This window comes from Python bivittatus, unplaced genomic scaffold, assembly GCF_059951505.1.
Source record: "Python bivittatus isolate LINGU-HERP-01145 unplaced genomic scaffold, Pbiv_v1 ctg000080_np1212, whole genome shotgun sequence".
Lineage (NCBI taxonomy): Eukaryota > Metazoa > Chordata > Lepidosauria > Squamata > Pythonidae > Python > Python bivittatus.
In genome coordinates, this window is record NW_028277035.1 from 6,715,678 (window position 1) to 6,733,109 (window position 17,432).

Below are 17,432 nucleotides of genomic sequence, written 5' to 3' on the forward strand. Positions count from 1 at the left end.
TTCTGAGCTACATTTGGGCCCAAGAAGACTTGTTAAAATGTACCCACCCATCTTATAGACAACAGCAAGAATCCTTTGTTGGTTGGACTTTGATCTTTCCCCATCCCAGAGTTTTCCTTTTAAACAGCCCTTCAGCACAAGAGCAAAGTTCTCCTCTGTTTTACCTAAACACTCTCTTTAAAAGCTGTCTCTGGGGGTGAGAGGTAAAAGATTTTTCTCACACAAGACCGCTGGGGCCAAAGATGCTTGCAAAAGAATGACTTTGTTTATAGAGGCATGATACATTCTTGACAGGAGCACTTCAAAACAAATTCTAAGCTACAAAGTCTCTCTGAGTCAAAGGTTAACTATTACCGAACCTTCAAACCTCATTTTCTCACCAGTTCCCCATATTTTTTGCTTCCACACAAACCTAAGAATAACACTCCTAAAAGGTGCTTAAAAAACAAAAACAAAAAACAAAAAAAACCCCTGTTATTTAATAAGAGAGGAGACTTGAACCCATTTGCACCAAATATTATTTTACCTGAGTTGTCCCAGACACTGAAGGAAATGTTGTTTCGGATATTTTGATTCGTGCTGCCAATTCTGTGGATCCCTGAGAATCCTCACTTTTAAGCTGCTCTGGGGACATCCCATCATTGCTGCTATCTTCTTCAAAAGCAAAGGCATCTGAAGATTTAGTGAAGTTTCCCTGGGTACCTAGAAAGATAGATGGACTCAGTAATAGATTATATTGTGAATGGCAGTGGGTGTTCAATGAATTTGCAAGAAAGACATTTTCTTTCAACTGAGCAATTTTCATACTTGATATTATATATAGCATTAACAGAGGCCCCTCATTATTCAGGGGTGGGGGGAGTGGGAATGAAGACCACAAAACTGAAAAACAAGAACCTGAGTCTATGGGAATTGAAGGGTTAGGTTCCAGAGCCTTTAGCTGTCATTTTCCTTCCATACAACATGTCCTTTCTTGTCCTTCCACTGAGGCCATTTGCACAATGTACCTTTTGGCAGATCTCACTGAGTCAGGTGAGTTGCAAGGCTCCACATGACTTCCCAAGGAAGCTGGCCTTCTTCTTTGGAGCGACTTGCTTGACTAGTGATGGAAGGAGTAGCTAGAGTTGTCTCATGTGACTCACATAGGCTTTTCTGCAGTCCTTGTGATCTCAGCAGAAGGCCTTTTGATGACCCAGCTAGACATGAATACTGTCTGCAGAGTGCTTCCCTGATGAAAGGCCCATCCAGCAAGATCACAAAAGAGCCATTGCAGCTCACAGCAAACTCTAGTGAGCATGTGGTGCAAAGCTATGGGTGCTAGCACTAGCATCCAGTGGCACAATCAAGAGGACTCTCTCCCAAGATTGTGAAAGAGCCACACGGCTCAAAAAAACCAGTATGAGTCATGTGATGCAACTGAGGAGATTCCCTCCATCATCAGCTGAGTGAATCACACCAAAGATGAAGAAGGACAAGGAACCCATGTGGACCCTCACAACCAGGCTGATCCACCAAAACCTACAGTGACTGTGGGAGGATAATGAGGAGATTGCACAGATATTGCACAGATGATCTAACTGTAATCCTTAAAAAAGTTAATTTACATATGTATAAATTTGATATATAAATTTTAAATATAACGTGCAAATGTCCATCTATCGTTTTGCACATATGTCACATAATAAAAAACAAGTCCAAAACTGCATATAGGAAACCCATTATTCATATACCATAGCCTGATCTCTATTTAGCAGTCAGCAAAACTGCAATAGCAAGGGCCGCTCGTATAGCTTTTCTAACTATAGACCAGTAATAAACAAAGCAAAATAAAATGTAAATACTCAATCCTCAAATTCCAAGAAACCCAAAATGCAGTACTGGTCAACACAACTGGTACCCAGTTGGTTGAAAACCATCACAGAAAGTTAATAATATAGAGATTGAGCCTTGTAATTACAAGAGAATACTCTATATGTTTTAGAAAAAATACTTTGCTCTGGCTGTAAAACTCAGTGTATATTCCATTATCAGTGTATATTCCATCATCGCATGTATACAGATAAAATTGAAACAAGAACTTTTCTCACCAGGTCCCCATATTTTTTGCTTCCACACAAGATCACATAAAAGTGATGATTCTTCAGCAGATTTTGTATGTATATATTCAGCATATTATTTACAGCAGTAAGGATCATTATTTTCTATTTTGGGTTTTTGAAAGTTATTTGTGATTCTACTGGAGACATTATAATCTATGACTTGCGTACAATTTGCCTCCATGCAGGTAGCTAAACCACCCCCATCAGCTCCTGCACAACTTTCCTGGGCCAAAAACTACACTGGACCTTGGAATCTTATATTGGATCAGCACTGCAAAAATGGTGCATCTAGGACAAAAGCTAAACCTGATTTCATTCAATTTATACTTAACCTTAATTGAAACAAAATATAATTATTTATGAAAAATTAATTAAATTAAAAATTCAATTAATTAAAAACTAATTTTGAGAGCCAGTTTGGTCTAGTGGTTAAGGCTCCAGGCTAGAAACTATGGGACTATGAGTTCTAGTCCCGCCTTAGGCATGAAGCCAGCTGGGTAACTTTGGGCCAGTCACTCTCAGCCCCCGAAGTCAGGCTCGGGCGACAAGCCAGTCGATCATTTCCTGTCACAACCAACAGATCACCATTCAGTTGATCTGAAAAAAACAGACCCTGCACATGCAGGAAAAACATTAGGAAAAAAAATGTAATAGTTTTCTTTCATATTAAAAATTACAATGGGAAAAATAATGGATAAGGTGGACGGACAGGATCTGCAATATCAGCGGAATGCTTCTGGAATAGCTGTGGATTGCCACTGAGGATGAGTCGAGACAGAGGATTTCACAATACATTCAACACAAATTAGGCCCAACATAATGGCCCATAATGAACTTTTGGAAATTTCTGCAGGTCATACACTAATACTAGCAGCCTCAGTAGAATCAGTTCCTTATTTTTATTCCAGAATGTCACAGCTCTGAAGAACGCAACTAATATCCATTCTTTCAGAACAGATTATTCCTCTCATGTCAGTTTGTTTCTTAAAAATTCATAGAAATGCTTGCAAAATATACAGTAGCTCATCCTGCGAGAGATAACATATTCAAGGAAGTCCCCAAGACTGGGTTGCCCGATAGATAATCTCTGTTCAACAAACATCAAAGTTCTAGAATGCCCCCTTTTTCTGAAACACAGCATCTAGTAGGAACACAATGAGGAAACTTTTTATGTTGCTGGTTTTGCTTCCTCAAGATTCAGTATGGCTCCTGCCAGATGCTGCTTCTCTGCCACTCAGCAGACTTGAGGAGTTCTGGAAAGTGTTCCAGTGCAATATCCCGTCATCTAGCAGGCAAAAGCGCTTGACCCTTGGCTTTTGCTGATAAGTAAAGTGCTGGGAAAGACAGGCTCTATCACAAAGCCCCTGAAAGGCTGGAAGACAGAGGGTAGGCAGTGGAAGAAAAGAAGATTCCTTCTATGCACTGTAATCTTTGCAGGGCCATGTCTGGCTTTGATCAAGTGTCTTCCTGCTTAGCTAGCAAAGAGGTATGTTGGATTTGGAGGGGACATGCCAATAAGGAATAAACCATTTAGGAATACTAAAGTTCTGGTAGCTCTTCAACATGCATCTATGCTCCTTTGGAGGAATTACCCAAAAGACAGTCCCATGGGACTTTGCTACATTACAGTGGAAGGTGCCTTCATCCTCTTGTGTGCTGGGTACAAAAGTATTGATGTAGCATTACAGGTGCCTATTAAAATTACCTTTGATGGCCTCTTTCACAGCTGAGTCAACTGGAATGATATTCTTCTCCACCAGCTCTAGAGGTCCTGGCCTAAGAGCAATTTTTTCATTCAGATTGTCTGCAAGACGGGCTCGTTTTAGTTTCATCTGAGTAGTTTGAATGGATTCTTCTGCAGCTGAATCTGTCAAGTAAATGGTGAAAAGATCAAGTCTTGTACCAAGTGACTTGCTTTTTCTTTTAGCATTTAAAAACAAGCACAATGAGCTATAGGTCATGTCAGAACAGTTTATTTGAAGAGGAAATATACAGATCCCTTGGCATGGATGCAACTATAAAACAAAGCATTTTAACCAGAACACAGCTGGGTTTGCACAGTGCATTATATCATAAAGTGGTGTGTTTGATTGTGCCTTAGTGTGATATGTCAATGGGGACAGTCAGTAAAGCATGACTTACTTTTGGGAAGGAAATCATGCTTTGGAATTATGGCTAGTGATTGGCTTACTGATGGTACCTCATGAGTTACTATGATGCATGAACAGGGATTCCAATCAGAAATATTCACAGTATCATAAAGATTTGTTCAACTGCATAGCTTATGTTGCTTTCTTTCTGGCTTGTCCAACAAAGCATGATTAAAATAAAATCTAGCAAGCATGACAAGAGACCATAGCCAACTAGTCATATGCAACAAAAATAATTACATTAACTACATTAGGTAGTAGGCATCTGACCTCACAGAATCATAGAATGTAAGAGTTGGAAACGACTTTGCAGTTTCAGTTCAACCTCAATATGAATTTTGTTCAGGGTTGGTTTAATGTACAAAAAGTATTACCTGTATATAGTTCCCAACCAATACTCTTCCCCATTCATGTGAGCATTTCCCACAACACTGCCTCTATCTGAATAGACTAGAGATCATTGATGAGTGACTTCTTTGCATAAATAGGCTAGAATTACTGGGCATTATGGAAATCAGGTGCAGGTATTATATGTTCACTGCTTTTTTTTAAAGCTAGGTCTCCAAAAGAAAAAAAGAAGTGCAAAACTTCTGAATTAAAACTTTTGTACTTGTGGATGAGAAGTATCATCCATAGACAGAATGGCATATAGCTGGAGGGAGTAATAAGACTCAATTCACTTATTAAATAGATTTTTTTTTTTTTTTTTTACAACAGAGAGCAACTCAGCCAGTCTTACCTTGAACAATGTGCATATCAAGCTGTTCAGAATGCTCGGGTCTATTTCGGATCTTGTGCTTTAAATAATCTTCAGTCTGTAGAACGTAAGAGCAGAGATTCTGACCTCACTAGCTTAACTTAAAGGCATTAAGCATCGCATCATAGAAAGGATACTCTACTTTTCTTACAGACATTCACTTTATATTTTGCCCTAGACTTAAAACACAAAAGTTCTGTTATCTGGATACAGAATTTCTGCTAGTTAGGATTTGGATAAGTTAAAGGCCTCCATGAATCTCTCTTAGAACACAAATGACTGTTAGCTGATACAATGGACCGATGGCATTAAGCATCAATTTAGAATATGCATTAAATCCAAAACAGTTCAGTTGTGCATGTAACACAGGCTGCAACTGTCTACAACATATACAGATGGAGTAAAGCAGATTCACTGACTTCATTCAAATGAATTGCAGGTGCTGCTTTTTCTCCATGTAACCACTTCTGTATTTGTTTGAATCAATAGTAATTAAACTGATGTTGTGTCATGTGTGAAAAAGGGTTTACTAATGTAAATTTCTCACTCTGCCCCCAGTACTTTCAATAAAGGCTGAGAATGTATTTGTGAGTCTATTTCAGCTTTCCAAATAGATCCAGTTTAGGTTTTTCGACTCATATAATCCTTTTCTTCTTCCAGGCAACCAGCCAGTAGAAGCTTTTGAAGAGAGACAGTGAGATATTAACCTATGCCTGAACATACACAGCACTTCAAAGATACTTCAGACTGCTTGAAGTCTCCCAAGCACATTAATTTTTCACCATGGGCTATAGATCCTTCCTTACATTAGCCATGAATTTCTGCAGGACATTCATGTAAAATAGTGTAATATATGCATTGTCCTCCTGGCATCAATTTGAAAAGAAGTGGGTATATTTCTCCACCGCTGGTAAAATTGGAGCCAATCATTTGGCTCCCCAGTCTACATAAGATCCAGTCATGTATTAACTAGACCCAACTGTTCCATTAACAGAGAAATAACACATATGATGCATTATGGTAGGCTACAAGTACAATTCCTAAGCAATTCAAACCAATGGACATTTCTAGAATCCTACAAAGGTGCTCTATGCTATTGGCCACCAAACCCAGCATTATTTATGGTGGTAGGTAGTTTTCAAGGACTTTTCAGCCACTCTGTCATGCTCCATAAACTAGAAATATTGGGGATTGAACCTACAGTCTCAGACAAACAAAGCAGGTGCTTTTCCAGTGGGACTATATTTCTTCTCATATTAAAAAACAAAAAAGTCTTATTGGTCTAGATCTCCTGAAAAAGGCTGCTCCATGCAGACAAAGACCTCCATGTTACCTTATTATATCTGCAATAAGAAAAGGAATCTTGTCTGTTTGAATAGAAGAAGAATTGTTCCTATCAGGTATATCACAGGCAGTCTGGAGTGAACATCATCCTGTTGTTATTGTTGGGGTGGGGCCATTTCTTTTCTTTGAAAGTAGGAGCATCTCCACCAGTTGGGAGTGGGAGGACAAGTTGAATCACCAGTAAAGACAAGAAAATCCTCAATCTATTACACATGAGATAATTTTTTTTTTTTTTCAGAATATGTGCTTTATTTACAGTTGGGGAGTGAGCAACTGGGGAGTAAGATTGTTAGACTTATAACTCTGCTGCAGCATACTGGTGCTTCTATCATCCAAGCCTACGATCAGCTACTGAACAAGCCAATCTCTTTTCATAATAAGAATCTGACTTAACTGATGAGCATGTGTGCAGCAAGACAAATGTGGGAGTATACTGCAATTTTTGATCACTGGCTCCTCCATTTTGGCTGTTCCATTAGCTTTGATTAACAATGCCTAATCTCAATGCAAGGGCTGTTGCCAACAAGACAGAGCACCAGTGGTCACCAGCTCAAAGGAACTTTGCACTGTCATAAGAACTGAAGAGCAATGTGGTACTTAGCAGACAAAAGGACCAAGGTTTCTTTCTGGGATTCCCCCCTCCCCTCCCCTCCCCTCCGGCTTGCATGATGAAGTGTAGCCAACCTGAATACACTTTCCAGCTTACAGAGTGCATATATTCTGTTTCCTATGTGCCAATGGCTAAGCTGAACACCTCATAAATGTGTATAGTTCTGTTCTCTTCATTGTGAGATGAATACTAAGTATATCTTTTCAGTCACAGTTCAGCAGAGGGTTTTTCTGAGCCCTGAATGCTCTAAAAAGGTTGTTATCCAGGGCAGTGCCATCACTATCTACCCACTCAAATGCCCACTCAGTGTTACCTTGGTTCTCTCCAAGCTCTTCTTTTGCTCATGGAAGGGAGAGGGGCTTTTCAGTGCTGCAAATATAAACAGAGAGAAGTCCAGTGAGTCCAGCATGCATGGGGCATACAGTCAGCTTCATGGTAATAATAATAACAACAATAATAATAGCAGCAGCAACAATACTAACAGCTGCAATCCTATGGAAATCACCAGTCTCTATCATAGGTTGGGTTGTGGCATGAAAAATGGTGGAGGGTGGAGCCAAGCAAAGAGACAGATGTCATCTAAGCAGGAGACCTTCTGGAGGTGGATATCTTGGGGTGGGGGAGGCCAACACAAAAGCACAGCTTGTCCAGGATCTGAACATTTTCTGTGAAAAGCCTGAGAGATGCAATGGTAATCTTGTACATTATGTTAGGTCATGCCACACAGATTTTGGCGCATGATCAGTCAGAGAAGATCTAGCTGTAACTGGACTGCCAGTGAGTTTCTTCCTTTAACAAAACTGGAGCTACATTTCATCACATGGTGTCAGCACTTAAGGAGTCAATAAAAGGAAAAATATGTTCTCCTCCTCCCACATCCCTTTTTATTTCATCTCTTTTTTTTCAGTTTTAGAGGGTTACCAAAATTATCCATTAAATTCTAATTTTTCCAATTGTGCCTCTTTTCTTTTATGAACCACTCTGGTATACTTCTTGTAGCAGGTAGCTTGAAACCATCTAAATAAGCCAACAACAAAATATATCAGAAAAAATGCCAAATTATCATAACGGGTTTGTATCTTGCATGGCCTCTCGGGACCACCAAGTTGGCCAGAGTCAACAGAAGAAGGCAGATTTAGCCAATGTTCTTATGAAAACATTTTATTTGCCTCACAGCAATGAACAGCTACACAGGACAAGAGACAGGGAAACAGTAGTGCCTGAGGCAAAATGTTCTTCTTCAGTCTCCCCAGTATTGAGAAGCCAGTCATCTCCTCTTCTCTGCAGATCCTTCACATGGAATCCAATTTTGATTATGCTCTAATGCAGTGTTTTTTAACCTTGGCAACTTTTAAAATGTGTGGACTTCGACTCCCCATGTTGGCTGGGGAATTCTGGGAGTTGAAGTCCACACATCTTGAAGTCGCCAAGGTTGAAAAACACTGCTATAGTATGAAATAATCTTAAGACTACTGTAAGTCACTCGGAACGTTGACATAAACAGAAAGGTGGGGTATAAATTCAACAATGCATTTAGAAAATAAATTAAGAGCTGGCAGGGGGCACTTCCAGAACATCAACTTTTCCATCTCCCAACTCTTCTGATCCCAGATAAAATATTTTGCTTGCTTCTGGATTTTTTTCCCTGTCTACTCTTGCTTTAAACTCTTCTTGCATGTCCTGTAGCCTAGGGAAAGTGAGCAGGGGTGAAATTGACCAGAGTTAACAGGCAACAGGCCAGCTCTAATTGTCTGTTTTCTTCCAAGCAGGCTAAAAACAAAAAGTCCCCTTTTCTTTTGCATAGAACCAGCCAGTGTGTTCTTGGGTTTGTTTGTTTTTTTTCATAGTTTATCTTTCTCCTTTTTAATTTGCAAAGAGAGCTCCTGGACAATTAAAGTCCCACTTTACTTAAGCAAGGGGACAAGCCAGCAATGTAAAGTGCTCTGCTCCTTGCATGTTTCTTTTTTTCTTGGTGCTTCTTTGTGCTGAGAAAGGAACTATAATGAAATGGAAGTTCACGGAAATGATGGAGATAGTGAGTGGGCTTGTGCAGCCGCAAGTCCCTGAATGTAAGGTTTAATCTGTAGGGAGCTCATTTTATGCCAAAACTGAGACTCATCTTTAATCTAGTAATCTCATTGGAGATACCGAAAATGAGAAGGAAAAAAGAGAGAGATTGAGATGGAAACATTTCCCCATTTTCAATTTTTTAAAAATGTTATTTCAAAATGAGAAAATAGGAGGCAGAAATCTTGTTTTGCAGAATCTTAAACTTCAAAAACTATACTGACTAGAAGCTAAATGGGTCCTGATCATCATGGCCCAATCTGGCTCATTCCAGCATTGATGAGTTTTTCACAAGGAAATCTTTCTTCCTGATAAACTTGTTTTTGGAACTGTTTTCCGTCAAGACGGAGGCTGCCCCTGCATTTTAAGAGACTTATTGAAGGTGCCTTGGCAAAAAGTCTTGACTGACTTCAATCTCATTCTTGGGACCATTTCTAAGCCTTGCTATTTATTTCAGTTTATTACAGGTTAAAGATGAGGGTTAAAGTGCAAAGCTCCCCACTGTCCAAAGCTATACAAAAGCTCCTAGAAGTTTATCTCTTTGTTGAAGTGTGGCCTAGTTATTTATGCAATGAAAATTGTCCAGAATCCAAAAAGAAAGTTTACAGACAAAATTCAGGTCTCTGTTTTAGTAAGTGTCAAATTATTGTTTGCTTTTTTTGTACAACTTGTGATAAGGAGTTCAGTCAAGTGGTGGAACTGGAAAATCAAAAGTGATTTTTAAAATTTCACAAGCATTTTTTTTTTTTACTTTCTTTCACTAGAAAAAAATTAAGACAGTAAAAACTGCTTTTAATTAATGATTTATCCAATCTTCACATGCCAGTTTTTGCTTCTCTGCTCCAAATGAATTTGTTCTCAGAGATGAGTCATTCTGCATTGATGTAATTGGATAAGCTAATTTATTATTTATCTCCCAGATTTAAATGGATCAGGAAATATATGCATTCAAGGTATACTCAAAACGCAAACAGCAACTCTACAAAAACTCAATGGCCAAAGGAGATGTACAAATAAGAAAAAGAGTGAGGTAAAAAAGTTATAGAACATCTTCCAGTACCACAGTTAGCAACTGAAAAAGCAGAATAAGTTGTAAAAACTGTCATTGCCAGCATCACTGATCTAAAAAGTCCTTCCTCCTTTTAGAGACGCTCTAGAAGGAGATATGCCTGTCCAGAGGTGTGATGTGCAGCTAATGGGGTGACGAAAATGCTTTGAAGATTAGAATTCAGGCAAATGCATTTTTAAAAATGTACTCTACCCAGTGAATCAAATAATACCACTAATCTAACTCTTGTCTCTAGTTATGAGTTTCGCCAATGTAATGTCTGCAAGGAATACAGAGAGAAAAGTCACAAAGGAAAACAGAGTATTTATATAAGTAAATACTGACAAGAAACGAGGAAGCAGGCTGAATAATACGGCTGATTCTTATAGTCTGCTCTTCCTCTATCTCCTATCCAAGTTTGTACTACTTAGCATCCATCTTATTGCCACAGCAGCTATTCCCAAGCCATTTCACAGCAGAGGATTTCACAGCAGAGGATCCCTGCCTACTCTACAGAAATCATCACTCAATGAATAAGTGCCACAGTTAGCAACTGGAAAAGCAGAATAAGTTGTAAAAACTATCATTGCCAGCGTCACTGATCTAGAGTTTGACATCTCTTGCCATAACAGATGACTACAATTTAAAATGGGCTAAAGGCTACTTCAGATTTTTCCTTATCCAAAAATATTTTTGGGAAAAAATATAAACTGGTCAAAGACATATTACATGCATCCATTTATCTTGTACACGGCTAGTGAAATTTAACAAAACACATGTTTTATTTCATGGCTGCTCTCCCATCCGATTTTGTAAAACCTAGGTAAATAGATCTACTGCTCTTCAGAGGTAGTGAAGGATATTGTCAAGCTGTGTCCTCTAGAAGGAGATACATTTTGGATTATGAAGGTCAGGGAGATAAAGATCTGTCCCTCAGCATGACGAAAATCTGGAAGATGGTGCCGAACTGTTTGCCTCAAAGCCTAAACTAAGGCTATTATTCTTGCTTCCAGCTCCCCCGTCACTTTCTTCCTCCTTCTCTTTGTGAACCAAAATGTCTTTGGGGAGGTAAACTAGCAACTTTTATGGGGTGTCAGAGCACCCTTTGACAGTTGGCAAACACCAATGACACCTCATTTTTGTAGAACACGCCAGTTTGGTCCGATAGCGGGATAGGAATAAAACTGTCAAGAACTTTGGGCAACGCATTACGTAAACAGTCTGTGTGGATCCACTCAGCAGTGATTACATGCTGTACCTGTACAGACCCTGAAATGCCCTTTGAAAATGCCAAGCTGCTGCATGCGCCGTTTGCAGGGAAGTGATAGACGATCCATGCCAAACACTTAGAACGGTTTGCAGGTTGTGACTTGAGAGGAAAGCAATAGCAGAGCTAACAACCACATGCTGAACCCAAAGCCTTATGCAGTAATTGTGTGTGTGGCTAAGAATTAGGGTGATCCAGCAGATAGAGTGTTTGGGCTGGGAGACCTGGATTCAGATCCTAGTTTGACCATGGACTCACTGGGTGGCCTTGGGCAGGGTGTTATCTCTCTCAGTCTCAGTTTCCCCATCTGCAAAAAATTGGAATAATAATGACCTAGTGACCTACCTTAGAGGGTTTTTTTTGCAAGGCAACCCAAACCTGGCAACAAATTGATACAATCTAGTCTACTGCACATATAACTCCCCAATGTTCCCTGGGCTCATGAGAATTCTAGATTTATGTGTGAGAGTACAAGTTAAAGTTTTGTACCTTATTTTAACTATCACTGTGGTAACAAGCTCTTGGTGATGGAAAAAAAAAATCCCAATCACTCTTTACGGTGAAACTCCTTCTACTTGCTTATTGTCACAGCGGAAAGTAGGAGTACAACCCACTCAGGATGAGGAGTATGGAAGAATACCTTTCTGTAAGTACTCCTTTGTGCTCCTTCCCTGTGAAAGAGTTGATTCCTGCAAGGGTAGCGCATAGCACTAGACTGGAGATGCTAAAGCAATGTACCTGTAGGGGCCGTACCTGGCTCTGAATCAGTAATTATCCAGATGAAATGCTCCAGGGAGGGGGACAGACTTCAACCAAGGCTGCCTGAATACAGTAAAGGTAGGGAGGAAAAACAAAGTACTTACGTGGCATGATTCCTTGGCTGACAAGCTGCTCTCGGCTTCTTCGCTGCTGCAGCCGCAACTGTAAAACTGGGAGAGAGTGCATCTTTCAGAAGTGAACTCTAACTTCTGCCCAGATAACTACAAACCTTTCATTTGTTCGGATTTTCCACTCTACGACTACAAAGAAAAGGTTCAGTGCTTTATCACATGCACAAAGGAATCATCCTCGTTCCAACAGCTTTGCCCTATTACTGAAATGCGGTTCTCTTATTCTCTAAAACTAAGCCAATTAACCTGGGGTTTGGTCAAACAATCCTTTCTCCACCTTCTCCCCCTTTACTCACATATGCAAAGGTTAACAATTTTATAACACTGCAGCAAGACTGGAGCTGTAGTAAATTTGGCTAGGCTGAAGAAAGTATTGAGCTATAGTTATTATATTGTTTAATAAAGTTTTAATGCTTCTGTTTTGATTGGGCTAACTCCCTTACATGTTATTTAGGGATGAAAGAACAAAATATTTTCAGGAGTTTACAAAAAAAGAAGACAGCTGCAAAATCAAATTATTTCACATGTGGAATGCGTGGTCCAAATAGATATTTTCTGTTCTATGATCTAAAACAAGAAACAGAAGATACAGAAAAGGAATGGGATAACTTTGATCTGTACAGATAAGAACATAAAGAGAAAAGAAGAGATAGCTATTTTTTTCTGACACAGCATGAATGGGATTTACTAGACTGAAATTCTAACTAGATCGAATTAAACTAAGAGATAACATAATGTGTTTTACATGTATCTGTTCAGAAGTCAGTAAGTCTTACTCCCAGGTAAATGAGACTGCACCCTTAAACTACAGAATCATGCTATGCAAAAATGACTTCTTCTTCTTCTTCTTCTTCTTCTTCTTCTTCTTCTTCTTCTTCTTCTTCTTCTTCTTCTTCTTCTTCTTCTTCTTCTTCTTCTTCTTCTTCTTCTTCTTCTTCTTCTGTTTTTTGGCCCTTCGAACAAAAAGAGTGGATGTAGCCCAAAATGAGAGGCAATCCAGGAAGGTATGGCCAATCTTACGCAGGAGGTCCAACTGTGACTATAAATAATTGAACCTAATCTTGAAACTTCTGACATTTATGAAGCCCAGCCTGTTCTCCCTTTCACTGACTCACTCGCTGTGAGTAAAGCCCACTTCTACGGGCATCAAGTGCCTTTCTTTCTTCCACCTCCATGTGCATTTGGCATAATATAAGCTTGTCTTGAAGGACAAAAGCTGAACACTGTCACTTTAGCTTGCATTGTCTTTCTGAAATCTATTTGGGTCTTTAATAACTATCATGGCTGTAAATCTAAGTCACCAGATTTGTTTCCAAATTGCAAATGAAGCTCAGTGGCATTTTGGACCACTGAAGTTTTAAAAATTAGGGGAAATGAAGCTGCAGACCAGAGAGAACGTTAAGTGAAGAAACTGTATTTTGCCTGCTACAGGGAGATGTGATGCACTCAGCCGTTTGCCAAAGAAGCAGGTAAGAATCAATTTACATATTACAAACATTGTGTGGAAACCATTCAAAATTGCTCAACACACTCATAGGCCTGTTCTGATTTGCAATCCAAAACATCGCTAGTGGGGAATAAGCCTGACAAAGGACAGTAGGACTGAGCATCTCCAAAACTGCAACACAAGAGGAACCGTCCAACAAGACCAGAAAAGATGAATCTGTCAGTTCCACTTGCTCCCAAGTGAGCATTTTTAAACATCTGACATTTTTTCCCATCCTGTTGATGAAGAAGTCAGCCATTTTTGGAAAGTTCTTATCCAAAAACAAACAGAACAAAATCTCACCTATTTGCACTGGCCAAATACAATTCAATCACGTAAAAGTGAAACATTCAAAGCCTCTGCCTGAATGGAAGAATTTGCCACTTCACTTTCTTCTACATTAGATTTTTTTCAAATCTCAAATTCTTTCTTTCCTGTATATCAAGAAATCTGAGATTTTTGTAAGATGTTATAACAGAAAAACTACTATATACAAATTATTAAATACAGCTGGCATGGTGAATCATTTCGATTCACCTCATGTATTAGCATCAGTGTATACTCAGCTGAAAATGACAAATTATCGTAGATGAAAATTTATTAAAGTTTCCCTATAATAATTTTTGAAACAATTTTCATAGAAACATGTATGTTATGTAGCCTTCTCCTTTTCCAAGTAATATCCATTCATTGATGTTATTTTCATTTTTGCAAAATCTACTTTTTTTCCCCTTAACCCTTAAGAAAACAAATGCTGTATCAACAAGTTGACAAAGCTCTGTGAAGAATCTTTGCTGTAGTTACATACAGTACCTCCTAAGACTTATCAGAAAATCAAAACCATTTTCCAAACGTTGAAGAAATTCATGAATGCTACAGGGAGGAGAAAACATCTCAATGTTTCAGTCAGTGCAGAACTGTTAAAAGCATGGAGCTCTGCCTTCTTCATAGGGACCAGTTCTTCTTTGGATGGAACTGGGAAAAAAAATTGCCGTTTCCACAAATAATCTCCAAGAAATGAGGCCTGGAGACAAATGGCTTCCTTGGGGCACCAGCACCCTCTTGAAAAGCTCTCATGATTTGTTTATGCCGGCTCAGGCTTAGCACTGCAGAGTGATTAAAACATCTGTTTGCATGCTGCTTTAATCAGGACTAGACAAGGAACTGGCCCACTTAAGAGATGTCACTTCGGCAGAAGAACATGGGAGGAAAGAGATAGAGAACTGGGGGAGGCAGCTGCCAAAGACCTGGGCATTCAGAAAGTGTGGCCTGTTTCATATGGTCTTAGGAACCAGATGCAAAGCTTTGACACCATGAAAACTTAACTGTACACATGCCAAAATACTTCCCTTTCACTGCAAAGCTCAATAGCTCCAATCCTGGAAGAAAATATTAGATGAGTTGCTGCAGTCCTATAATTCAACTACATTCTTTAATTTGAACGGTATGAATGTTGATCTGCATCTTCAGCACATGTGTATGGGAGGGAAAGGGAGTTGTTTCCAGGAATTTCAGAGGAATTTTCTTCCCCATAGAAGACCAGAAAATTAAAACCACAGAGGTTCAGAATGTCTAAAACCATTTTTTCCCTTTTTAAAAGAAAGAGTTGCTATATAGCCGTAGACAATTACTAATTTTCAAGGCAGAATATTAATTCTTTTCTAATTGGGCATTTACTAGTACGTACGTATGTATGTATTTATTTATTTAGATGATGATGGGATTTTTTTGGAAAATTTTCTTTATTCTTTACATTTGAACTACAGCATAAAGGATGACTAGGACATTTCAACTAATTATTAGCTAATGGAATATGTAAATCTTATATACTATGAAAATCAGTATCAAAATGTTCATACACAAGTCTGAATTAAAACCACTTTTGTCTTGTCTGTATCATAACAATTCAACTGGTATTATGAATATATATATATATATATATATATTAATAAAAGTATCTGCGATTGTGAGATAGTGAATGACTCCTCTGCAACAATTTTGAATTATTTCTATTCATTTACAATCCATTTGCTGGTCTACTACTGAATAAATCTGCTGAGAAACTGTGTGATAATTTAGATTTAGTTTTAGAGATACTTTATCTCTATTCTCTAGTGATGGTTGGAACAAAGGCTGAGCTTACTTGACATCATCATCATCATTGGTTTGTTACAGAACCAGTAGATGAAACATGCAGTTTTCATGGCTTCACATATGAAAAACTATTTAACTAAAATAATGAACAAGATGGGCCATCAGTCTATCCTATGCTTACAATATGTAAACTCTCCATGGAAGTTAACATAACCCTACAAATGCACAGATGGAGGCAGCTTGCCAAAACGCCTGCATAGACATTCTTCTGCCTTAGTAAGGGAGAAGATGGCACTCCCTCCCTTAACCACATTTGAACATTGGCTAGACAGGCAGTTGTACCTTGGAGTATCCAAGCAGAAGACCAGCCCAGGAGGCATAGTCTAACTCACACAACACACACTTCTGATTCCCAGCCCCAGACAATCATTCCATACTCCCCAGCATATATTAATCAAGATAGCAGTCCCACTAGGACTAACAGTAGCACTGTTGGGGAGGGGGCATAAGCTCATTTGCAGGTGACATTTATTTCAGTGCAACAAAACTGTAGAACAGACATTTAATTATTCAGAATTCATTAAAAAGGCATGGATTAATCTTGTTTATCCAATTAATTTCACCCATCTGAGATCTACCAGTCCTGTACGTCAGAGAAGTGGAACTCAGTTTCAGACATTAGCAATAAGATGTATAATTAGGAAGTAACAGTCCTTTCTGCATGTTCTGGGCCAGAAATTATAGTGAGCTGGAGAACTTTCTGGTGCCTTGCAGGCTACTTATTCTATAATATAAATTAGTTTAATGCTGCAAAATTGTTCTGCATTCCCTCCCCCACCCCCAGCTTTCATTCAGTTTGTCGAATGAGTTCCAGAGCTCTTGAACTTCCCTACTTTATGAAATATGGAATCTGAGGGTGTCCAGTTTTTCATTTCCAATGTTTGCAGCTTCTTTGCCTTCCCTTACCTCAGTTTAATCCCCAAAAAAACATCATGAAGAAAGTGCTCATAGAGAACCTTTTCAAATTAGGAAACAGGCAGCAAGAGCGGCCACAGAGCAAGGGAAAGATGGGTACCGCAGGAAAAAACCACGCTCACCCAGAACAACCTCTATCACGACCTCATGACAAAAAGCAAACTAATTAATCATGCATAAAAGAAATTCTAAAGCCAGAGGTAGAAAAACCGAAGTTACCTTTGCAGAAAAAGAAAACTACAGTACCTGGGAACAGGAAGAACAATTTTGGGACTGTATTATTATACCCCCCCAACCCCAACCCCCAATATAAGTTCATTAGTGAAAAAACTGATATATCCTGAGTCACTCAGAATGAGCCTTCTACCAGATCAGAGATTTACTGAATGATGCTATCATCAAAATGGTAAGTTGTTATAATTCTTCAGGTGTTTTCTAAACTGATCAGGTGGTCATTAATATGTAGACTTGGTGGTAAGTCTGGGTAAAATACATAAAGCGAATCTATGAAAAATAATTATGAAATTCAGTGTTCCTTTCTTCTCATTATGTCTGTTTTAAACGTTTCTCCATAATGCAGAAGCACCTTTCACACCACTGTTCAAGCAATGAGAGCATATACACCTGCTCATTCTCTGCATTACT

The 17,432-nt window shown here is 38.9% G+C and overlaps 1 protein-coding gene and 1 long non-coding RNA gene across 9 annotated transcripts in view; one reads left to right on the top strand and one right to left on the bottom strand.

Annotated features, from left to right (window-relative positions):
- The window catches only part of MYOCD (myocardin), a 181,468-nt gene that overhangs the window by 79,616 nt on the left and 84,420 nt on the right, over positions 1-17,432 (bottom strand). For 5 of the 8 annotated variants that reach the window (XM_088133441.1, XM_088133439.1, XM_007422850.4 and 2 more), the window contains exons 2-6: positions 12,206-12,271; positions 7,274-7,329; positions 4,989-5,064; positions 3,805-3,966; positions 527-702 (exon numbers count right to left, since the gene is read on the bottom strand). In XM_088133441.1, the coding sequence (XP_087989567.1) occupies positions 527-702; positions 3,805-3,966; positions 4,989-5,064; positions 7,274-7,329; positions 12,206-12,271 (536 nt within the window). Of the gene's footprint in view, positions 1-526; positions 703-3,804; positions 3,967-4,988; positions 5,065-7,273; positions 7,330-11,566; positions 11,650-12,205; positions 12,272-17,432 lie in introns of all 8 variants that reach the window. The other 3 variants (XM_025163129.2, XM_025163132.2, XM_088133440.1) reach the window with 2 other exon arrangements.
- The window catches only part of LOC148216610 (uncharacterized), a 63,314-nt gene continuing 58,183 nt past the window's right edge, over positions 12,302-17,432 (top strand). Inside the window, exon 1 of the long non-coding RNA XR_015794687.1 lies at positions 12,302-13,701. This is a non-coding gene — a long non-coding RNA (uncharacterized LOC148216610). The remainder of the gene's footprint in view (positions 13,702-17,432) is intronic.